Source organism: Nomascus leucogenys, unplaced genomic scaffold, assembly GCF_006542625.1.
Source record: "Nomascus leucogenys isolate Asia unplaced genomic scaffold, Asia_NLE_v1 001234F_46739_qpd_obj, whole genome shotgun sequence".
Classification (NCBI taxonomy): Eukaryota; Metazoa; Chordata; class Mammalia; order Primates; family Hylobatidae; genus Nomascus; species Nomascus leucogenys.
The window spans coordinates 1-24,420 of NW_022096747.1; the positions used below are offsets into that span (position 1 = coordinate 1).

At 47.7% G+C, this 24,420-nt stretch overlaps 1 protein-coding gene across 1 annotated transcript in view; it reads right to left on the reverse strand.

Moving 5' to 3' along the window:
• Positions 1 to 1,240: 1,240 nt before the first annotated feature.
• The window catches only part of LOC100590031 (multidrug resistance-associated protein 1-like), a gene marked incomplete at both ends in the record, with an annotated part of 39,851 nt that continues 16,671 nt past the window's right edge, over positions 1,241 to 24,420 (reverse strand). The window contains 5 exon segments of the mRNA XM_030808816.1: positions 1,241 to 1,328; positions 3,953 to 4,099; positions 16,384 to 16,587; positions 19,828 to 19,920; positions 24,354 to 24,418. Of these exon segments, the coding sequence (XP_030664676.1) occupies positions 1,241 to 1,328; positions 3,953 to 4,099; positions 16,384 to 16,587; positions 19,828 to 19,920; positions 24,354 to 24,418 (597 nt within the window).

Here is a 24,420-nt window from a genome sequence, read left to right on the forward strand (position 1 = left end):
CTGGATTCAAGTGATTCTCCTGCCTCGGCCTCCCGAGTAGTTGGGATTACAGGTGCCCAACACCATGTCCAGCTAATTTTTGTATTTTCAGTAGAGACGGGGTTTCCCCATGTTGGCCAGGCTGGTCTCGAACTCCTGACCTCAAGTGATCCACCTGCCTCAGCTCCCCAAAGTGCTGGGATTACAGGTGTGAGCCACTGTGCCCGGCCTAATATTTATTATTAAATGCCTAGAGAGATGGTTACAAACAACATCCCTGGCTCAGGGGGATGGGCTGGGAAACGATAAATTAACAAGCTACAAAACAAACAAATCTGCCAATAAAAATGCATGGCCGGGTGCAGTGGCTCACATCTGTCATCTCAGCACTTTGGGAGGCTGAGGCAGAGGGATCCTTGAGCCCAGGAGTTCAAGATCAACTTGAGGGACAAAGCAAAACCTTGTCTCTCCAAATAAAAAAGTTTAATATTGGGGAAAAAAAAGGCCAGGAGAAGAGGCTCATGCCTATAAGCCCAGCACTTTCGGGAGGCTGAGGCAGGTGGATTGCTTGAGCTGAGGGAGTCGAGACTGGCCGGACAAACACTGGCAAACCCTGTCTTACAAAACATACCAAAAATTATCCAAGTATGGTGCTGTGTTGCCTGTAGTTCCAGCTACTTGGGAGGCTAAGGTCAGAGGATCACCTGAGCCCGCGAAATCAAGCTGCAGTTACAGCTGTGACTGCGCCACTGCACTCCAGCCTGGGTGATGGAATGAGACCCTGTCTCAAAACAAACAAACAAACAAACAAAAATCCAAGTAACACCGGCCAAAGAAAGGTACTTTTGTTTCCCTTATCTAGATAAAACTGAGGTTCAGACCTAAGTCTACACAGCTTGTGGGTGGTGGAGGCTGGCCAGCCTCCAGAGTCCTCATTTAGCCAGAATAGAATCAAGGTCAAAGCCTTGGAAAGTGGACTCTCAGGGAAGCCTCAAGCAGCTGCTGTCCCTCAGCAAGAAAACAAAAATGCAAGTGCAAGTTCCCCTCCTGGGAAGTCTAAGACAGGACAGAAGCCCAGGAGGCCAGGCTTCCCTTCCCTTCTACCAGCTCTGCAGAACCCATGTCCCCCGGGGTCTTGCAGACAAGCGGCTGGGCAGAGTCAAACCTGAGGGCAGCCAAGGCAAAGAAATGCAAGTAGGGAGGCCCAGTAGGAGATGGGAAGGCAGCCACTTCCAGAAACCAGGACCGAACACACACACACTGTCTTTGACAGGCCGTCGCTCGATGCTGTCAGGTTCCAGCTCCTCATGGGAGAGAAAGATCCTCAGGCGTTTGAGGGAGACACTCGCCTATGCAGAGAGCAATGGCAGGGGAGAGTTATTTTTAAAAAGCATTTTTGCAAAACCAACCACGGTTAACTTTCAAGGGTTTCCCTGGGTGTGGAGGTGCACATGCCCTCCCTTATTTCTGAAGGTCCCACATTTCTTAGAACCAGTGTATACTTTAGAATTAAACAAAACAAAACAAAAAACAAAAAAGAAACAGGTTTTGGTTCTGCTTTGTTTTAAAAGCCCACGAAAGGTATTTCAGAAAAAATGGGCAAATGACTGGGCGTGGTAGCTCAAACCTGTAATCCCAGCACTTTGGAAGGCTGAGGCAGGCAGATCACTTGAGGTCAGGAGTTTGAGACCAGCCTGGCCAACATGGTGAAACCCCGCCTCTGCTAAAAAAAAAAAAAAAAAATATATATATATAATATAATATATAACCAGCCTGGCATGGTGGCACGCACCTGCAATCCCAGCTACTTGGGAGGCTGAGGCAGAAAATCACTCGAACCTGGGAAGACGGAGGTTGCAGTGAGCCAAGATCATGCCACTGCACTCCAGCCTGGGTGACAGAGTGAGGCTCCATCTCAAAAAATAAATAAATACAAATAAAAATAAAAGAAGAAAAGGGCAGAGGCCTAGTGGAAAAGGGACTCTGGAAACATATAGCAAATACAACAGAGCCAATTCAAACAGCCCAATGGGACAGGTATTTCTGAGATACTCCAGAAAACTTGGATATGGGCTATTATGTAAAAACTTATTGTTAGTTTGCCTAGACATGATGACGGTGTTATACTATGTAGGAAGAAATGCACGCTGAAGTATTTGTGGGTAGAATGTAAGGGGTCTGAGATTTGCTTTAAAATTATTTGGCAAAAAAAGGAAAGAATGAAGGGATAGATAGCAGAGTTTAGCATTAAAAACAAATGAAGGGAAAGAGGGACAAGGGAGGGATACTGAAAAAGGATGAGATAAATCAACTGTGGCAAAATGTTTTGGGTTTGTTTTTGAGACAGAATCTCGCTCTGTCACCCAGGCTGGAGTGCAGTGGCACAATCTAGGCTCACTGCAAGCTCCGCCTCCTGGGTTCACACCATTCTCCTGCCTCAGCCTCCTGAGTAGCTGCGATTACAGGCGCCTGCCACCACACCCGGCTAATTTTTTTGTATTTTTAGCAGAGACGGGTTTCACAGTGTTAGCCAGGATGGTCTCGATCTCCTGACCTCGTGATCCGCCCACCTCGGCCTCCCAAAGTGCCGGGATTACAGGCCTGAGCCACTGCGCCCAGCCTTGGTTTCTTTATTTGAGACAGAGTCTAGCTCTGTTGCCCAGGCTGGAGTAGAGTGGTGCAAACATAACTCACTGCAGCCTCAAACTCCTAGGCTCAAGTGATCCTTCTGCCTCAGCCTCCCATGTAGCCACTGCAGGTGTGCACCCCACACCCATTTGTTGTTTTTTGTAGAGTAGGGATCTCATTATGTTGCCTAGGCTGATTTTTGAACTCCTGGGCTGAAGCAATCCTATCACCTCGGCCTCCCACAGTGCTGGGATTACAGGCATGAGCCACTGCGCCCAGCCAAAAAATGCTGATGTTGAAACTGAGTGATGTGTACATAGGGTTCATGTGTATTACTTCCTTTTTTGGAGACTGAGTCTCACTCAGTCACCCAGGCTGGAGTGCAGTGGCACGATCTTGGCTCACTGCAACCTCCACCTCCCGGGTTCAAGCGATTCTTGTGCCTCAGCCTCCAGATTAGCTGGGATTACAGGCACCCACCACCACATCTGGCTAATTTTTGTATTTTTAGTAGAGACAGGGTTTCCCCATGCTGGCCAGCCTGGTCTCAAACTCCGGACCTCAGGTGATCCACCTGCCTTGGCCTCCCAAAGTGCTGGGATTACAGGCATCTGCCACCATGCCTGGCCATAAGGTTGGGGTTTTTCTTTTTTTTTTTATTTTGAGACGGAGTTTTTGTTGTGTCACCCAGACTGGAGTGCAATGGCACAATCTTGGCTCACTGCAACCTCTTCCTCCTGGGCTCAAGCAATTCTCCTGCCTCAGCCATCCGAGTAGATGGGATTACAGGGACCCGCCACCACACGTGGCTAATTTTTGTATTTTTAGTAGAGATGAGGTTGCACCATGTTGGCCAGGCTGGTCTCGAACTCTTGACCTCAGGTGATCTACCCACCTCAGCCTCCCAAAGTGGTGGGATTACAGGCGTGAGCCACCGCACCCGGCTGTAAGGTTGGGGTTTCTCAAAGCGTGGGTGGTCAAGACCTATCAGTGGGTTGTAAGATCAATCAAGTCTGACAAGAGCTACATTTTTGAAAAAAAGGATAGGAATGGCGGAGGAATGGCAGAAGAGAACAGTGTTTCGGAAAGATTCTTCCAGAGCATGGGAAAGCCTTGCTGCATTAAACTTGATTCATATAATCAAGTGTAAATTCTCTGTCAAGAAGTCAAATGCATTTTCTTTCTTTCGGGCATGACCAGACAAAAGCATGGCAGCCTTGGTCCGGGCCTCATGGAGCCCGATCGGGAGTGTGATCTAGAGGCTGCGCTCAGGGGCACTTCCATGCTTTTGTGGCCTAGAACCCCAAGGCCCCCTCTCGGAAGTCGCCCCAGCTTCCCCCTGTACCTGCACGATGCTGCTGATGACCATGGGGAGAATGTTCAGGGGAAACCGGAGGATGTTGAACAAGGCCAAAGACACGAAGGCTGTCTGGGCATCCAGGATGTTGTTCTTGTCAATGGTCACGTAGACGGCAAATGTGCACGGGGCCACCTGCAAGCAGAACGCCCGGTGCTGACTGCTGTGCACTGAGTGAGAGTCATCATCCTAGGAGCAGTGACAGGCCCTGGGGATGCGCTCGGGCCCTCCCCAGGTGGCCACAACTGACCGGCTGCTGGAGCTCGTGGAAACACCTAGGGCAGTATCTGGCACATAGCAGGTGTTCACTAAACACTCCAGGAATGAACTGGATAAATCAACGACCAGGAGGAGCCCAAAGAGCTGGCCTCTCCATCAACTTTCTCAGCGATGTCCTAGAGGGGCATTCTTAGTATTCCTCAAAAGCACCAAGCACAATCCCCAAGCCAGGCCTTTGCCCCTGCCATTTCCTCTGCCTGAAACCATCTTCCATCTAGGTGGCACCTGGCTCCTCCCTCTCACCATTCAAGGAGCTGCCTCTCCCACTCTACCCAAAGAGCCCTGCCATCTGGCCATCGTCCCATGTATTTTCAGGGTCTCAGTACTGCCATTTCATTGTTACTTCCTGGAAGGTCATATAGCTTAAAAATAAAAACCATATACTTTGCCATATCCGCTGTGGGGCCCTGGTTATTTCACCTCTCCAGGCGAGCCCCTATTTTCTCATCTATAAAATGGAAGTCATGATAGGCTTTTAAGGGCTGTTGGCGCTTATGTAGCGTGCTTATTTGCACAGGGCCCAAGCACAGTAAAACTCAACAGATGGCAGCTGCTTTTATTTCTTGTTACAAGATTTGGTCCAAATTCCTTAGATCATTCTTCCAAGGAATCTATTAATGTGGTCCCATAAGCAAGAGCCCAGTCCCATGGGCAGCCAGAGTTGGTTCGTGTTCTGGCTCTGACATTAACAAGACAGATGACGCTGAGCCATGGCACAGAAATTTTCCAGGCTCCAATGTCAAGAGGGAGGCAAGGTGCTCAAAACGACAGGGACACATGATCCCTGGGTGCAGCGGTGCAATCATGGCTCACCAAAGCCTCGACCTCCTGGGCCCAAGCATTCCTCCCACCTCACCCTCCCGAGTAGCTAGGACTACAGGCGCATACCGCCATGCCTGGCTAATTTTTTTATTTTTGTAGAGACAGGGTCTCCCTATGCTTCCCAGGCTGTTCTCGAACACCTGGGCTCAGGCCATCTGCCTGCCTCGGCCACCTAAAGTGCTGGGATTACAGGCATCAGCCACTGCACCCATCCTGGCTCCCATCTTCTAAGTGGTAATGAAACACTGGCATCTTACCTAAAGACAATTTTTTTTTTTTGAGTCACAGTCTCATTCTTTTGCATAAGACGGAGTGCAGTGGTGCGATCGCAGCTCACTGCAACCTCTGCCTCCCAGGGTCAAACGATTCTCATGCCTCAGCTTCCAAGTAGCTGGGATTATAGGCGCCCACCACCATGCCCAGCTAATTTTTTTGTATTTTTCTTAGTAGAGATGGGGTTTCGCCATGTTGGTCAGGCTGGTCTTGAGCTCCTGGCCTCAAGTGATCCGTCTGCCTCGGCCTCCCAAAATACTGGGATTACAGGTGTGAGCCACCATGCCCAGCCCAGAGATATTCTTTACTCAAAAGGGTCTACATGTATCTACATGATAGACTATTCAACCATAAAAAGGAGTGAAATTCTTATACATGCTAAAACATGGATAAACCTTGAAAACATCACACTAAGAAACCAGTCAGATGGCCAGGCGGGGTGGCTCACACCTGAAATCCCAGCACTTTGGGAGGCTGAGGCGGTCGGATCACCTGAGGTCGGGAGTTCCAGACCAGCCTGACCAACATGGAGAACTCCGTCTCTACTAAAAATATACAATTAGCCAGGAGTGGTGGTGCATGCCTGTAAATCCCAGCTACTCAGTAGGCTGAGGCAGGAGAATCACTTGAACCTAGGAGACAAACGTTGTAGTGAGGCAAGGTTGTGCCATTGCACTCCAGGTGGGCAACAAGAGAGAAAAAACTTCGTCTCAAAAAAAAAAAAAAAAAGAAAACAGTCAGAAAAGGCCACCTGTTGTTTGATTCCATTTATATGCAATGTCCAGAGTAGATAAATAGAGACAGACAGAAAGCAGATTAGTGGTTGCCTGGGATGGAATGGAAGGTTTGGGGAGCAAGTGATAACAGGTACAGGGCTTCCTTTTGGGGTATTGAAAATGTCCTGGAATTAGTGGTGACTGTCGTATCATTTATACAAAAAACCCACTAGGTGAGCGTCACACCACCTACACAAAAGCCCACTGGGTCACCTTCACAACACCTACAAAAAACCACTGGTGACCTTCACACCACCTACACAGAAACCCACGAGTGACCTTCACACCACCTACACAAAAACCCACTGGTGACTCAACACCTACACAAAAACCTTACACAAAAACCCACTTACCCACCACCACAAACCCACTGGTGACTTCCACCACCTACACAAAACCCACTGGTGACCTCCACCACCTACACAAAACCCACTGGTGACCTTCACACCACCTACACAAAACCCACTGGGTGACTCACACCACCTCAAAAACCACTGGGTGACCTTCACACCACCTACACAAAAACCCACTGGGTGACCTCAACACCTACACAAAACCACTGGTGACCTTCACACCACCTACCACAAAAACCCACTGAGTGACCTTCCACCACCTACACAAAACCCACTGGGTGAGCATCACACCACCTACATAAAAAAACCACTGAATTGCACACTTTTAAATGGTGAATTATACCTCCATTAAAAAATAAATTTCGATAGGCATGGTAGCCCATGCCTGTAATCCAAATGCTTTGCGAGGCCAAGGAAGGAGGATCACTTGATGCCAGAAGTTTGAGCTGAGCTTGGGCAAAAAAGCAAGGCTGTGTCTCTACAAAATTTTTTAAAAAACAAGCCAGGCGGCTGGGCTCAATGGCTCACCCTGTAATCCCAGCACGCTGGGAGGCCAAGGCAGGTGGATCACCTGAGGTCAGGAGTTCAAGAACAGCCTGTCCGACAGGGCAAAACCCTGTCTCTACTAAAAATACAAAAATTAGCCAGGTGTGGTGGCATGTGCCTGTAGTCCCAGCTACTTGGGAGGCTGAGGTAGGAGAATCACTTGAACCCGGGAGGCAGAGGTTGCAATGGGCCAAGATCGCGCCATTGCACTCCAGCCTGGGCGACAGAGCAAGACTCCCTCTCAAAATAATAATAATAATAATAAGTCAGGCATAGTGGCATGCACCTGTAGTCCTAGCTACTAGGGAGGCTGAGGCAGGAGAATCATTTGAGCCCAAGAGGTCGAGGCTGCAGTGAGCTATGACTGTGTCCCCGCACCAGCCTGGGTAACAGAGTGAGGCCCCTGTCTCTAAATAAGTAATTTTTTTAAAAAGTACCTCTCCAAAGTCAACCTATTTTTTAGTGTAGAAGTCAAAGTGCTAACTCAGATCCCAGGGCCCAGCTGATTTGTAAAGTCCCTTCCCTGTACCTCATTTGGCCTCATCTGTCACTCTCCCCTCACTCCCACTGTTTCAGCCTCCATGGTTATCCCACCTATGAATGGGCACAGTAGTGCCCCAGGGCCTTTGCATGTGCTTTAGCTATTCCCTGGTTGGCCTCTTTACCTCCATCAAGTCTTTCCTCAAGTGTCACCTTCTCAGTGAGCTTGGACCACCCTACTTAAAACTGCAAGCCACCCCTATTACAAAGACCTGACTCTTTTCTTTCTATAGCACTTAGGATGGCTTTCTCTAGCACTAGGAGTTATTTATTGTGCCTATTGTTCCTTGTCTGTCTCTCTCTGTGAAAATGAATGTTCCATGACTGGAGATTATTACTTGTAGTATTCACTGCTGTATTGTCAGAGCCTAGGACAGAGCTCAGATCATGGCGCTCAGTGAATGTCTGCTGGGTAGATGATGGATGGGTAGGAGTGGATAAATGGGTGGGGAAGGGGTAGGTGAATTTGCCTGAGGGCAGAAGAGCACATCAGAGGTGTCTCTTCAGCAGTGAAGCAAACCAGGCCTCAGGCATCTCACCACCAAAACGTACCAGCCCTCTTGGTGAGCCAAGTACCAATCGATGCCAGCTGCTGGCAGCAAAGGGCACACACAGAGAGGGGACAGGACATCACGCAGCCCCTTTCAGGTCCACGGTCCTGTCTTCTCCAGAAGTAGGAAGTCATCTAGCCATCCACCCCTCAGTTATTAACTGAGCACCCATTATGCGCTGGGGACTGAGGAGGGCTTGGCAACCCTGAGACGCACAGTCTAGTGGAAGTACAGGCTTTAACAGGCTCCCTACAGGCAGTGTTTGGAAATCCGAAGAGGCTGGTAGGATGGGCACAATGACTGGGGCTCCAGGCAGGAGGAGACTGGAGTTCGCCTTGTAATAGGCGAGGGTCAAGGGTGCGAAAGTCCTTCATACACAGTGAGGAGCACCTGTCCCCTAGGTGCCTTTTCTGATAAACGTGGAAAACCAATGAATGGAACCCCTACACTCCAGCCCACCCCCTAAAAATCCTGATGCCCTGTGTGCAGTTATCTGCTCTACTGCCTGCCTGGCATCTACTGCTGTTTATTGCAACACGCAATTTTCTCTGGGGGAACTGAACTTCTCCCAATCTCAACCTATGAGCTTCAGCCACAGATGAACCTCCTCCCTCACCCCCTACCTTGGCCCCAAGCCCTGAAAGACATGACCCAGCCCTGGCTGACCCAAGCATCCTATCTCCCTGGGCTCAGTGACTGGCTCAGGAAGAAGCATGTGATCGACCACAACCAATGAGACTCAATCCCATTGCTTTGCAGGAACTATTAGGGGAAAAGAGTAAGACTCTCTGTTCACAGAGGTTGCTGAGGTGACAGGATGATCAGGAAACTGCCAGCTAATAAAGAAACCACCATCAAGAAAACAGAGCTGAGAGTCAGAGACGTTGTTATTCCCAACACTGTCTTGGGAACTCCTAGATCCAGCTATGCCTGGAACCCCATCATGCTTGAAAGTCTTTTTCTAGACTTTTCAGTTTTATGACTCAAAAATCCCCCTCTTCTCTTACTCTAGTTGATTTAAGCTACGTTTCTTCATTTGCAAGACAGTTCCTAACTAATATGATTTATTTCAACCTCTCATTCATTCATGTATTTGTTCATTTACCTACATACATTTACGGAGCATGAACCATTTGCCAAGTTCCCTATGCTTTGGGGGTACAAGCACAAAATGACAAGGTCTGACTGGGCGTGGTGGCTCACGCCTGCAATCCCAGCACTTTGGGAGGCCGAGGTGGGCGGATCACTTGAGGTCAGGACTTTGAGACCCACCTGGCCAACTTGGTGAAACCCCATCTCTACTAAAAAGACAAAAATCTTAGCTGGGTGTGGTGGCACACACCTGTAATCCCAGCTCCTCAGGAGGCTGAGGCAGGAGAATCAGCTGAACCCACGAGGTGGAGGTTGCAGTGAGCTGAGATTGTGCCACTGCACTCCAGCCTGGGCGACAGAATGAGACTCCGTTTCAAAAATACAGAAATGTATAAATATATAAATAAATAAAATGACATGGTCGTGGCCGTGTCTCCATGGACCCTAGGATATGATCAGCAGAGAACTACAGGACAGATCATTACCACAGAGAATGATGAATTATTGTAACAAAGGGAGATTCCGGGTAAACAGAAGGCAAGAAGCTCACAAATCATCCAAGACAGAAAATGTTAAATATTGACGGTTGCCTGGCAATGCTATTTCAGGAAAGTGCATTAGGTGGACGTGGTAAATGCCAGGCTTGGCATTCCAGAAAAACAGTGCCATCAGTCCCTGGATGGCATCCCTGGCCTTCCCTGGCCTCTGTGTTCCATCACACCTACCGCTGGGTAAACACCTCATCGTCTTTGAAGCACAGGAATGCACCAGTGGAAAAAACACTCAGACACCTTCCAGGGGAACTGAAGGCCACATATTTTATCCTAATGTAGTCAGAGGCTTCGATGCCTCGGCCAGGACAAGGTCTCCCTAACTGACACCCAGGCCCATCTGTTTCTTGCCAAACAGCTCAACAAACTCTGTCTCTGGAAACTCCGGGAAACTAAATGGCAAGGAAGGTCAAGAAAAGGGTAAGTAAAGCCGGTAGCCGGGTTCAGTATCTCACATCTGTAATCCCAGCTACTCCAGAGGCTGAGGCAGGAGGATCACTTTAGCTCAGGAGCTGGAGGTTGCAGTGAGCTGTGGTCAAGCCACTGTACTCCAACCTGGGCATCAAAACAAGACCCTGTCTCTAAAAAAAAAAAAAAAAAAGAAAGAAAGAAAAAAGAGAAGAAAAGCCAGTCCTGCTCTTAAGCATCTTCTGCTGTGGTTTCCTAATAGGGAACAGGGCAGGAAGTGATAAGCAAAGTTTAGTGACAACCTGGAAACTGTGGGTTTTGCCAATGAATCCAATGTGCAGGGCAAAAAGCTGTGAGAACACACTGCCCATCCCCTCCTAAGCGGGACACAAGGCGCAGACCAAACCTCATCACCAGCGCCCTCTGGCTTGGATCTTTTCCTCTAAGAGAAGACCTTTCAAAATGCCATCAAGGCCAGGCGCAGTGGCTCATACCTACAATCCCAGCACTTTGGGAGACAGAGGCAGGCGGATTGCTCGAGCTCAGGAGTTTGAAAACATCCTGGGCAACAAAGTGAGACCCTGTCTCTACAAAAATTACAGAAATTAGCTGGGCATGGTGGTGCATGCTTGTAGTCCCTGCTGCTTGGGAGGCTGAGGTTGGAGAATCACTTGAGCCTGGGAGGCAGAGGTTGCAGTGAGCCAAGATCATGTCGCTGCACTCCAGCTTGGGCAGCAGTGTGAGACCCTGTCTCAAAAAAAAAAAAAAAAAAGAAAAAAAGAAAAAAAAGCCATTTTGTATGTATTTATGTATGACTCTTACTATCACTTGTATAAAAGTAAAGTAAACAGAATCAAGTAACCGTAACTACTTGTATGACATGTATCCACCGTTACAGTGATACAGACGCAGACTCTGGAAAAACACACAAGAAACATGGAGAGAGGGAAGCAAGGTGACTGGTGTTGGGAGGACAGGCTTGGGCCTTTCACTATGGACTGTGGTTCTCAACTGGGAGAATTCTGTCCCCCAAGGGGACGCTTCACAATGCCTGGAGCCATTTTCCATTGTCACCACTGGGAAGAACAGGAAGAAGTACGACTTAGCATCTGGCAGGGAGAGGCCACAGGTGCTGGGAAACATCCTACAATGTGCAGGCCAGGCCCTACAACACAGGGACAAAGGATGACCTGTTGGCGAATGTCAGCAGGCTGAGGTGGCCACGTGTGGAGAAGTCCGGCTGTATGAATACCATCTGGTGCAGCTTTAATTATGTTTCACCATATGCAAATACATTACTTCCTACTTTTTAAAGTAAGACCCACCAGGCATGGTGGCTCACACGTGTAATCCCAGCACTTTGGGAGGCCGAGGTGGGTGGACCACTAGAGGCCAGGAGTTTGAGACCAGCCTGGCCAACATGGTTAACCCCATCTCTACTAAAAATACAAAAAATTGGCTTGGCATGGTGGCGTGTGCCTGTAATCCCAGCTACTCGGACGCTGAGGCAGGAGAATTGCTTGAACCCTGGTGAAACCCCGTCTCTACTAAAAATACAAAACTTAGCTGGGCATGGTAGCGGGCGCCTGTAATCCCAGCTACTCGGGAGGCTGAGGCAGGAGAATCGCTTGAACCCAAGAGGTGGAGATTGCAGTGAGCTGAGATCGTGCCACTTCACTCCAGCCTGGCGAGAGAGCATGACTCCTTCTCAAAAAAAAAGGAGAGTCTAGGCGCGGTGGCTCATGCCTGTAATCCGAGCACATTCGGAGGCCAGGGCAGGTGGATCACTTGAGGTCAGGAGTTCGAGACCAGCCTGGCGAACATGACAAAAACCCATCTCTACTAAAAATATTAAAATTAACAAAGCATGGTGGTGCGTGTTTGTAATCCCAGCTAATCGGGCGGCTGAGGCAGGAGAATTGCTTAAACTGGGAGGTGGAGGTTGCAGTGAGCTGAGATGGCACCACTGCACTTCAGCCTAAGTGACAGAGCGAGACTTGGTTCCAAAAAACAAAAAAAGAGAGCGTTCATCAGTGCACCCCGGTAAAGTCAAGGTATTGGAGTGTAAGAAGAATGCAATGTACAAGGCAGAATGCAAGGGCATTGGAGCTAGAAGTGATCTTAGGGAACACGGAGTTACAGAAGGGCAACGAGATGCCATTTCTTGCTCAACTCTAGGCCACTGGCACCAGTCACCTGGAGGGCTGCTTGAACATAACTCAGTGGGAAAGAACCCCATGAGTGACTGTGGGTGTCTGCTGTGGGCATGAGGAGGGAGGACAGAGCCCAGTATTTGACATGCTTGGAATCTAACCCCTTCATTTTCCATGTGACAAAATCTAGAGCCAGCGAGGTGAGATGACCAGCTTTGGGGTCACACTGTGGCCTGGTAGTAGCATGTGGCACGTGTCCTGACTCTCAGAACATTCCAGTCCTCTAAGCCAGGGGCTGGCCAAGGATGGCTGAGGTCCACATTTGGCCCACACCTGTTTACACACGGCCCATGAGCTCAGCATTGATTTCATTTTTTTTATTTTTTTTGAGACAGAGTCTTGTTCTGTTGCCCAGGCTTAGAGTACAGTGGCGTGACCTCAGCTCACTGCGATCTCTGCCTCCCGGGTTCAAACGATTCCCGTACCTCAGCCTCCCAAAAAGCTGGATGACCAGCATCCTCCACCATGCCTGGCTAATTTTTTTTGGTGGGGGAGTTGGGGGGCAGGGGGTGGCGGCGGGAAAGGGTCTCACTCTGTTGCCCAGCCAGGAGTGTGTGGCATGATCTTGGCTCACTGCAACTTCTGCCTCCTGGGTTGAAGTGATCCTCCTGCCTCAGCCTCCTGAGTAGCTATGACCACAGGTGCGCACCACCACTTCCAGCTAATTTTTGTACTTCTAGTAGACAGGGTTTCACCATGTTGGCCAGGCTGGTCTCAATCTCCTAGCTTCAAGCAACCCGCCCGTCTCTGCCTCCCAAAGTGCTGAGATTACAGGCATGAGCCCCTGCGCCCAGCCAGATTTCATATTTGTTAAAAGTCAAAAAAAAAATCAAAAGAATATTACACGACACAAGCAAATTCTATAAAATTCAGATTTTGGTGTCTCTAAATACTTTTTTACAGGAACATAGCCACACCCATCGATTTCCATATTATCTAAGGCTGTTTTTGCACTATGCTGGAAGAGACTGGTATTTGTGACAGAGACTATATGGCCCGGAATTCCGAAAGTATTTACAGAAAAAAGTTTCTTTACTCCTACTTTCTGCCAGTCTCTCTCAAAATTTGATGTGCATACACACCACCTAGAGAACTAGTTACAACTCAGATTCAGTTTCAGTGGATCTGGGCTGAGGCCTGAAATTCTGCACTGTTAACAAGCACCAGGTGATGCCATGGCTGCTGGTCCACGGACCATACTTTAGGCAGTGAGGATCCACTCCAGTGTCTCCACATGTTGACCTGAACCAGAAGCAGCAGCACCTAGGGATATGTTAGGAATGCAAATACTCAGGCCCCACCCAGGCCTACTAAAACTGAAAATTTGGGTGGGGCCCAGAAAGCTGAGTTTTATAGTAGCAAGCTGTCAGCCAGCACAGTGGCTCACACCTGTAATCCCAGCACTTTGGGAGGCCAAGGCAGGCGGATCACCTGAGGTCAGGAGTTCGAGACCAGCCTGGCCAACATGGTGAAGCACCATCTCTACTAAAGATATTTTAAAAATTAGCTGAGCATGGTTGTTGCACGCCTGTAATCCCAGCTACTTGGAGGCTGAGGTGGAAGAATCGCTTGAATCCAGGAGGCGGAGACTGCAGTCAGCCAAGATCGTGCCACAGCAATCCAGCCTAGGTGACAGACTGGGACTTCATCTCAATAAATAAATAAATAATAATAAAATATAATAACAAGCTCTCCAGGTGATTCTGATGCAAGCTTGAATTTGAACACCATCTCTCCTGCAGTTCCAGACCCTGAGAGATGTAAGGCAAAACTAAGAAAATTCAGTGTCAGCATGAACACGCTTTCGCAAATGCTGAAACGGCTGGAGCTTCCTTAGACAGTCCACCTGCAACTCAGCTAAGATGAAGCAGGTGGTAGTTTAACCAAAAAGTTCATATTCGTAAACATGTTTAACTGCTTCACAGAAACTTGCCAGAAAAACATATAATTTGCCAACCTGACCAAGAAGGAATAGTTGTAATGAGCACAACATTACAAAAAGAATGACACAGTTAATAAAAAGAAAGAAAAAACAAACATGGGGCATGATCTGAAGTCATCCTTCACCATTAACTGTTTTTAACTGTGCTTAAAAGGGAATTTCCATAGTCCATCTCTATGTGGTCTCCTGATTTGCGGCCAACTTTGCCAAATGGTAAGTTGCACTATTGTCTAAACTTTTCGAAGCCAACTAGGCAGGGATAGACCCATTACCATACCCCAGGACAGGTAACAGAACCTTCAGTGTAGCATGGATCATAATAGCAAAAAAAACAGGGAACAACCTGTTTTTGCAAGGAATGGTAGAAAGGGTAATTCCAGCAGGGCACATCCACACGTCAGGCAAGCATCCATCATGAATGCAAATGAAACAAGCTGGGAGTGGTAGTGGTGTACCTGGAGTCCCAACTACTTAGGAAGCTAAAGCAGAAGGATTGCTTGGGCCCAGGGGTTCAAGGCTGCAGTGAGCTATGATCGCACCACAGTACTCCAGCCTGGGGGACAGAGCCAGACCCCATTTCAAAACAAAACAAACCCCCTAAAAAAACTAAAATGAAGTAGATCAGAATGAATGAACCAAGACTATATATTATTAACTACAGAAAAGAGAACACTATGTACAGTATGATTCCATTTAAATCTTTTTAAATACCTATATGCTTGTCCATTTTCCTCTAAAAGCATATGCAAAACTGTCACTTTGGAAGAGAGGAACTGATGGAAGAGAGAACAATATACTTTTCATTTTATATCTTTCTGTATTTTTTTGTTTGTTTGTTTACAATGGATGACAAATATTTGTTCAGCACCTGCTATGCACTGTTCTACATACTGAGGACACAGCAGTCAATAGAAAAGACAAAAATGCCCATCTGGAGCTGACATCCTAGTGGGGAAAAGCAGACAATGAAATAAGTACATTTTATTTTACTTATTTATTTTTTTTACTTTTTTGAGACAGGGTCTTGCTCTGTTGCCCAGACTGGAGTACCGTGGCTCGATCTCGGCTCACTGCAAACTCTGCCTCCCAGGTTCAAGGGATTCTCATGTCTCAGCCTCCTGAGTAGCTGGGAATATAGGCACGCACCACCATGCCCAGGTAATTTTTTTTTTTTTTTTTTTTTTTTAAGCAGAGACAGGGTTTCGCCAGGTTGGCCAGGCTGGTCTCGAGCTCCTGGCCTCAAGTGATCTACCCACCTTGGACTCCCAAAGTGCTGGGATTACAGGCATGAGCCACCGCACCCAGCCCAAAATAAGTAAATTTTAGAGTGTGTTTAGACCATGCCATTTGACATGTGGCCCATGAGACACTGACAGTCCATACTTTGTGACCAGTTGGTGACAAAATAAGGAGGCAGCACCATAATGTAGATCAACTATGGCACCAAGCGTGCCATTCGACTCAGCTCACACTTTTTGTCTTGCAAGGCTATCTTAATGCAGGAAGCAGGGGGCACTGGTTTACATTCTGGCACAAGCTGCTTATATCACAGTAAATAGATAACGAATGGTTCCTAAACAGGTTGGCTAGAAGCTGCTAAGTGTGAATAAAATAAAGGAGAATGGAGAAGATGGCAAATGTTTAAACCAAGTGTTCAGGAAAGGCCTTGCGGACACAGTGACTTTTTTTTTTTTTTTTTTTAAGACAAGGTCTTGCTCTGTCACCCAGGTTGGAGACCAGTGGCATGATCTTGGCCCACTCCAACTGTCGCCTCCCAGGTTGAAGCAATTCTCTTGCCTCAGCCTCCCAAGTAGCTGGGACTACAGGCATGTGCCATCACACCCAGCTTATTTTTTTGTATTTTTAGTAGAGACTAGGTTTCACCATGTTGGCCAGGCTGGTCTTGAACTCCTGACCTCAGGTGATCCGCCTGCTTTGGCCTCCCAGAGTGCTGGGATTACAAGCATGAGCCACTGCACCTGGGCGACATAGTGACCTTTTAAAAATATTCAGGTACGCAAACAAAATAAAACATCAAACAATGAGGGCCAGGAAAAATGTGGCTTCACTCACCAGGAAGGGCGTGCAGACCCAGGTGAAGGTGCCCACGGCTGACAGGTAGGCAGACTTCTTCAGCACCTTCAGCTCCTCCTGCCTGATGGCCAGCACCTTGTCCTTGAATGCCAGCTCCCAGGCATAAAGCTTTAGCACTTTGATCCCATTGAGAATTTCGTTCATCAGCTTGATCCGATTGTCTTTGCTCTTCATGTGGGCCACCTTGGAAGAGAAGGGCAGTCAACACAGCTGGGGCGACCCTGGCATCAGCCCGTCACTCAGCATCACCAGCTATTTTTTCATAAACTTTATTATATACTTTGACATGTAAATGTTTTTTATATTGATTTTTTTTTTTCTTTTCAATAGAGATGGGGTTTCACCATGCTGCCCAGGCTGGTCTCAAACTCCTGTGCGGGGATTACAGGTGTGAGCCACCACACTGGGCCTCAACATCACCGTCTATTAAAAATGGGCCTCCTGAGGGTGGGAGAGCTGACCCTGTAATCCCTATGAGCCCTACTCTTGAGCCCCAAGACCACACCAAAAGACCCCGCTATCAAGGAAAAGAAACCCCTTCAAATCATGTTAGGTTAGACATTGGAGAAACACACTCAATTTAGAATCCAGGAATAGAGGCAAGAAAAACCCTTCAGGTGTGCAGAAAAGAAGGGATTCAGTCCCTATTCTGCTGACCCAAACACAGGAGACATGGTGGTGGTGTTTTTCTTCTCTGTTTTCTTATTTTTTCTTTTTTTTTTGTGACAGAGTCTCACTCTGTTGCCCAGGCTGGACTGCAGTAGCATGATCTCGGCTCACTGCAACCTCTGCCTCCTGGGTTAAAGAGATTCTCTTACCTCAGCCTCCTGAGTAGCTGGGACTATAAATGCCTGCCACCATGTCTGGCTAATTTTTCTATTTTTAGTAGAGATGGGGCTTCACCATGTTGGCCAGGCTGGTTTCGAACTCCTGACTTCAAGTGATCCACCGACCTCGGCCTCCCAGAGTGCTGGGATTACAGGCGTGAGCCACCGCACCCAGCCTGTTTTCTTATTTCTTGTCAGCCCAGTTTTCTTTTTTTTGGAAACAGCATCTCACTCTGGCATCCAGGCTGCAGTGCAGTGGCACAATCAGCTCACTGCAGCCTTGAATTCCTGGGCTCAAGCGATCCTCCCACCTCATCCTCCTTAGTAGCTGGAACCACAGGCACATGCCACCACACCCAGCTCATTTTTGTATTTTTTGTAGAAATGGCACCTTGCTATGTTGCTCAGGCTGGTCTTGTACTCCTGGCCACAAGCCATCCTCCTGCCTCAGCCTCCCAAAGAGCTGGGATTACAGACATGAGCCCCTGTGCCTGGCCCATGGTTGTTAAAATAATGAAATGTTTCTGTACTGGCTAGCACTGGTTCCAAATAGTGGATACTTGTGCAGTGCAGTTGTTAAATATTTTTACTACCACCCAGGATTTTGTGTATACCAGCAACTTTTCTAAGCATTTTACATGTATTCAGACATTTAACAATCACAAGAACTCTATCGTTTAGTGCTACAGTCATCCCCGGGTCACAGATGGGAAGAATTTAAGCTACGTGATCTGGAGGCCAGGGACTGAAATGGGTTGAGTCGGGCCACTCAGGGCATCCTACACATCAAGAGACTGAAGGGTGACTCGATCCTAAAGCCCCTGCCTCACCCATCCCACCCAACCCTACCCCGTGAGGCCTCTCCTTCCAATGGGCCCATGTCCTGAAACTCATCTCCCTGTGGTACCAACAGTGCAGCCAAGTGCTCCCATTTGGAATTCCACAGCACACCATAAATATCCATCAACAGAAGAGCAGAGAAATAAACCGCACCATCTCCGTTATAGACCAAAAGGCACCAGGTCGGGAGAATGAATTGAAGCTATACGGCACAGCACAGAGAGGTCCCCAAAGCAGGGCGCTAAAAGACAAAAATCATGCTGCCATGTGAGCCCATTTAGGTAAAAACAGGTATGGTAATAATATCACACACACAAAACATATATAATGGCCAGGCATGGTGGCTCATGCCTATAATCCCAACACTTTGGGAGGCCGAGCTGGGTGGATCACCTGAGGTAAGGAGTTCAAGACCAGCCTGGCCAACATGGTGAAGCCTCATCTCTACTAAAAATACAAAAATTAGCTGGGTGTGGTAGCGGGCACCTGTAATCCCAGCTGCGTGGGAGGCTGAGGCAGGAGAACTGCTTGAACCCGGGAGGCAGAGGTTGCAGTGAGCCAAGATCACACCACTGCACTCTAGCCTGGGCAACAAAGTGAGACTCCATCTCAACAAACAAAATAAAACCCACATATATAAAAACAAACCTATACCATTAATCAGGTCTGTATATACATACATAGAAAGTTCTAGAAGGATTTGCTTCTATATATTTGCAGTGGTTGAGAGAGTAGGGAAGGGGGTATCCTCTTTTAATTTATGTACTTTTGTACGATTTACTTTTTTTTTTTTTTTTGAGACAGGATCTCACTCTGTTGCCCAGGCTGGAGTGCAGTGGCACAATCATGGCTCACTACAGCTTCGACCTCCTGGGTTCAGGTGATCCTCATGCTTCAGCCTCCCAAGTAGCTGGGACTACAGGCACGCATCACCACACGCAGCTAACTTTTCCATTTTTGGTAGAGACAGGGTTTCACCATGTTTCCCAGGCTGGTCTTGAACTCCTAAGCTCAGGTGATCCACCCAGCTTGGCCTCCCAAAATGCTGAAATTACAGGGGTGAGCCCAGCTTGATTTGAACTTTTTTATAATAAGAAACCTCACTCTATTATTTGGGTATTTAAACTTTTTAAAATACAAAATATCTCCAAAAATAAAAAGCTGAAAGCTGGGTATGGTGGCTCACACCTGTAATCCCAACACTTTGAGGGGCTGAGGCAACAGGATCACTTAAGCCCAGGAGTTTGAGACCAGCCTGGGCAACACAGCAAGGCCCCATTTTAGAAATTAATTATTTTAATTTAAATAAAGAGATTAACACCATGTCTGGTATAAGGTAAGAGCTAAAAAGAGGGAAAAAAGTAGGGGGTAATTTGTACTCAACTCTTGAAAGCTGAGTCACACATACACATAATAAACAAGACAGTGGGAAACAAAGACTCTCTCGGAGGCTCACAGACCTTCTGATTCCAGTCACTGGCCTACAAGATCTAACCATGTGTCAGGAGCTCTCAATCTTGGCTGCCCAATACAATGGCCTGGGAGGCTTTAAAACATCTTGATGGCCAGACCCCACCCACAATAAGTGAATCAGAATCCCAGATATGCGGCCGGGGCATCAGCATTTGTTAAGGCTCCCCAGGTGACTCCAATTGGCAGGCAAGGCTGAGAACCCCAGGGACAGAGCAGAAGGAACTGGACTAAAATCCGCATGGAGAGGGCCCGGCTTGGGGGCCCACGGAGACACATGCGTTACCTGATATATCTTGGTCTTCATTGCCATCACAGCATTGACGGGCACCATGATGACCATCACCACCACTCCAGCGAAGACAGAAGGGCCCAGGTTCTAAGGAAGGAAAGGAGACTCTTCATCACTCACCGGACAGGAGAAAACAGGGCCCCTAACAGCTTCCCCGGCTGATCCATCCCACGTGGATGCTGCTGACCAAATTCAGGTCAAGGTGTGTTACTTTTACCCCACGATAGGGTGTTAAGAGCCTGTGGTTTCATTCCTAAGCATCTCTCCGGGTCCACCCAATCCCTTGAAGAATAAGCAAGTCCATGCTCCTTTCTCCCAAGCCCTTGGGGCCACATGAGTTTTGCAAATTACAACTTTAGGATTCTAATTTTTTTTTATTTTTTTAGGAGATGAGGTCTCGCTATGTTGCCCGGGCTGCAGTAGAGTGGCTATTTGCATCAGTGATCCTCCTACTTCAGCCTCCAAAGTAGCTGGGACTACAGGTAAGCATTAGGTCTTGCTACATTGCCCAGGCTGGTCTCCAACTCCTGGGCTCCAGCGATCCTCCCAATTCAGCCTCCCAACTAGCTGTGACTAGTCACACCACCATGCCCAGCTAATTTTTTTGGTTTTTTGTAAGGACAAGGTCTCACTATGTTACTCAAACTGGTCTCGATCTCCTGGGCTCAAGTGATCCTCCCAACTCAGCCTCCCAAGTGGCTGTGACTACAGTCACACCACCATGCCCAGCTATTTTTTTGATTTTTTTGTAGAGACAAGGTCTCACTATGTTGCCCAAGCTGGTCTCAAACTCATGGGCTCAAGCGATCTTCCCACCTCTGCCTCCCAAGTAGCTGGGATTACAGGTGCGAGCCATCACACCCAGCTTAGATTTTTAGAAAGGTAATAAGGTAGTAAGTAGAAAAGTGTGAATACGACCACCTGACTGCTTATCCTACTTGAAGGCTGCTTACAAGTTTAGCCCTTGGCTAAGTGTCTGCATACTTACAGGGTTTCCACCATTAACAGAATTGGTAAGAGGGGCTCAGTGTGCCTCAACTGTTTGTACAAACAATATGGTTTATGGTGAACACCACTTTCCCTCTGGGAGTCTAGGCTTTTGGTATATGCCAAGCAAAGTGTGCTTATGTGACCTGCCCCTAATGCAAACCCAGGCACTGAGCTCCTACCAAGCTTCCCTGGTTGGCAACATTTCACACACATCATCATCATGGTTGCCAGAGAATTAGTGCACCTGTGTGACTCTGCTGGGGACTCCCGGAAGCCTGTACCTGGCTTCCCTTGAACACTGCCCCATGTGTGCCTTAATTCTTTGCTAATTTTGCTGTATTAACTTATAGCCTTGTGGCCAGGTGCAGTGACTCACACCTGTAATCCCATCACTTTGGGAGGCCAAAGTGGGAAGACAGCTTGAGGGTAGAAGTTCAAGACCAGCCTGGGCAACACAGCGAGACCGCCCCCCGCCATTTCTACAAAAAAATAACTTGGCCAGGGATAGAGGCATGCACTTGTAATCCCCAGCTAGATGAGATGACGAAGTGGGAAGATTGCCTGAGGCCAGGAATTTAAGTCTGCAGTGAGCTATGATCGCACCACTGCACTCCAGCCTGGGCAATAGAGCAAGACTCTGTCCCTTAAAAAAAAAAAAAAGAACAAAAACACAAGACAGCCCCCACAACAAAGAACTGTCTGGCCCCAAGTATCAACAGTGCTGAGCTCAAGCAACTACCATCTAAAACAAAATGTGATGTTAGACAATTTTCTTAATGTTTCATAAACCAATCCTGAAGGCAGTTCTAAAACAAATGTTCCAAAAATATTTTTCCCATAGTAGCACTTTTGCGAAAGTGGACTCCCCAAGACACCTGCTTGAAAAGACAATTTATTTAGATTTTTCTTTTTCTTCTAGAGATAGGGTCTTGCCTTGTCACCCAGGTAGAGGTGCAGTGGTGTGATCCTAGCTCACTGCAGCCTCTGAACTCCTAGGCTCAAGCAATCCTCCTGCCTCAGCCTCCAGGGTAGCTGGGACCACAGGTAGGTACCACCACACCCAGCTAAGTTTTTTTTTTTTTTTTTTTTGTAGAGACAGGGTCTCACTATGTTGCCCAGGCTGGTCTCAAACTCCTGGCTTCAAGCAATCCTTCCACCTCAGCCTCCCAAAGTGCTAGGATTACAGGCTCATGCCACCTACATCTGCGCCCAGCCTATTAGATAATTAAATTCTGGTGTTTTTTTCTGAGTTCTATTGTTAGAAACACTTTACTCACCTTCTACTCTACAAATGTACAAAAAAAGCAAACTACAGCCAAATAAACCAGTAATTTTTTTCTTCTTCCTTTTTGTTTTAAGACAGAGTCTCGCTCTGTTGCCCACGCTGGTGTGCAGTGGCGCAAACTCAGTTCAATGCAACCTCCGCCTCCCAGATTCAGGCCATTCTCCTGCCTCAGCCACCCAAGTAGTTGAGATTATACGCATACACCACCATGCCTGGCTAATGTTTATATCTTTAGTAGAGACAGGGTTTTTGCCATGTTGGCCAGGCTGGTCTCCTGGCCTCAGATGATCCACCTGCCTCAGCCTCCCAAAGTGTTCAGATCATCACAGGCATGAGCCATTTCTTCCAGCCCTTCTCTTTCAATAACAAATAATGTGAGCTGTGCCCATTATGTACCAAGCCCTGCTGGGGTTGTACCCACGGAAGACACAAAAGTCAGCTGCTGTATGTCTGCAAGTAGCTAACATGTTACCCTCAAAGAGGAGGCAGTACATTGAGCATGCAAAAAAAAAAAAAACTATTTCAGAAAGTGGGCTGGGCGCTGTGGCTCACGCCTGTAATTCCAACACTTTGGGAGACCACGGAGGGTAGATCACCTGAAGCCAGGAGTTCAAGATCAGCCTAGCCAACATGGTCAAACACCGTCTCTACTAAAAATACAAAAAAAAAAAAAAAAATTAGTGGGTGTGGTGGCGTAAGCCTGTAGTCCCAGTTACTCGGGAGACTGAGGCAGGAGAATTGCTTGAACCTGGGCGGCAGACGTTGCAGCGAGCCGAGATGGCACACGCACTCCAGCCTGGGCAACAGAGTGCGACTCCATGTCAAAACAAAAACAAAACAAAAAAAAACTATTTCAGAAAGTATTATTAGATGAGTTCCTATACTAAAGTTATTGGGATTCAAAATTCAACAGAAGAAGAAGTCCATCTAATTGAGAGGGGAGGGGAAATCAATGGAAGTAGGTTTGTTACAGCCTTGGGGGATGAGCAGGCTTTCATCAATTAGGACGAAGGAAGGAAAGGCACCTGGCAGAGATCCAGAGGTAGCAAAGCACAAGGCATGTGTTGTGCTATGAGCCTCTTTGCTTATCATCATTTTATTTTGGGAACTCTCCCTCTCCACATGGAAGGGCTGTCAATCACATGCCTTCTGCCATGGGAGAGGACATGTGACCCAGGCTGGCCAATCAGAGAACTCTGCCTCCTGGGCCATAGTGATTGGTTTGGGGTGTGAATAGGACCAAGCCAGGCCAATCAGATTGCTCTCTGAGACTGACTCTGGCTGTGCAGAGAAATTATGCCTTGTCTTTTCTCTGGCACCTTTATCTGTCAGGATGCTATCAGCCCAAAGCTACGGAGCCATGTGGGGAAGAACCACTGAGAATGATGACAACTCAGAGAACAGGGCTAGGAAATGATGAAAGAGTGAGTGAAACTGAGTACTGACAACATGCCTGATCTCCTGGATCAATCCACGCCTGAAGCTAGTCCCCAGATTTCTGAGATACAGGCAGTCCCAAAGTTCCCTTTATTTACTTAGGCTACTTTTGTTTTTGTTTTTTCTTTTTGAGATGGAGTTTCGCTCTGGGTTGCCCAGGCTTGGAGTGCAATGGCCCGATCTTGGCTCACCACAACCTCTGCCTCCCAGGTTCAAGCAAATTTCCTGCCTCAGCCTCCCGAGTAGCTGGGATTACAGGCAAGCACCACCATGCCCAGCTCATTTTGTATTTTTAGTAGAGATGGGGTTTCTCCACATTGAGGCTGGTCTCGAACTCCTGACCTCAGGTGATCCACCTGCCTTGGCCTCCCAAAGTGCTGGGATTACAGGCGTGAGCCACCACACCCAGACACTTAGGCTACTTTAAGATAGATTTATATCCTTTGCAATTGAGAGAATCTTGACCACTATAATTAGGGACTAGTGAATAAGTGAGTCTGGTTAGTGTTTAGGAGGATTCAAGGGGAGAAATATGATGTGTCCGTTGTAGGGTAATTAATTACTGACACTGTCAAGGAAAGAGAAAATGAAAACGCCATGCCACCAAGGAGAATATCAACCTGACAATTCAGGAAAGGAACAAAATACCGAGGAACTGGTTAACAGGCTGGAAAATAAAATATGAACGACAGCCGGAACTGCCAGGGAGCTATACATGCCATTACCATCAACACCCACTCCCTCAGCCCACTGCCCACACGTAGAAGTTCCTCCCTGCATGCAAAGGGAAACGGCGTCAAACACACACCAGCCACAGGAGGTAGAGAGCAAGGATGACTTGCAGGGGGGCTGACCAGATCATGTTAATGTACTGG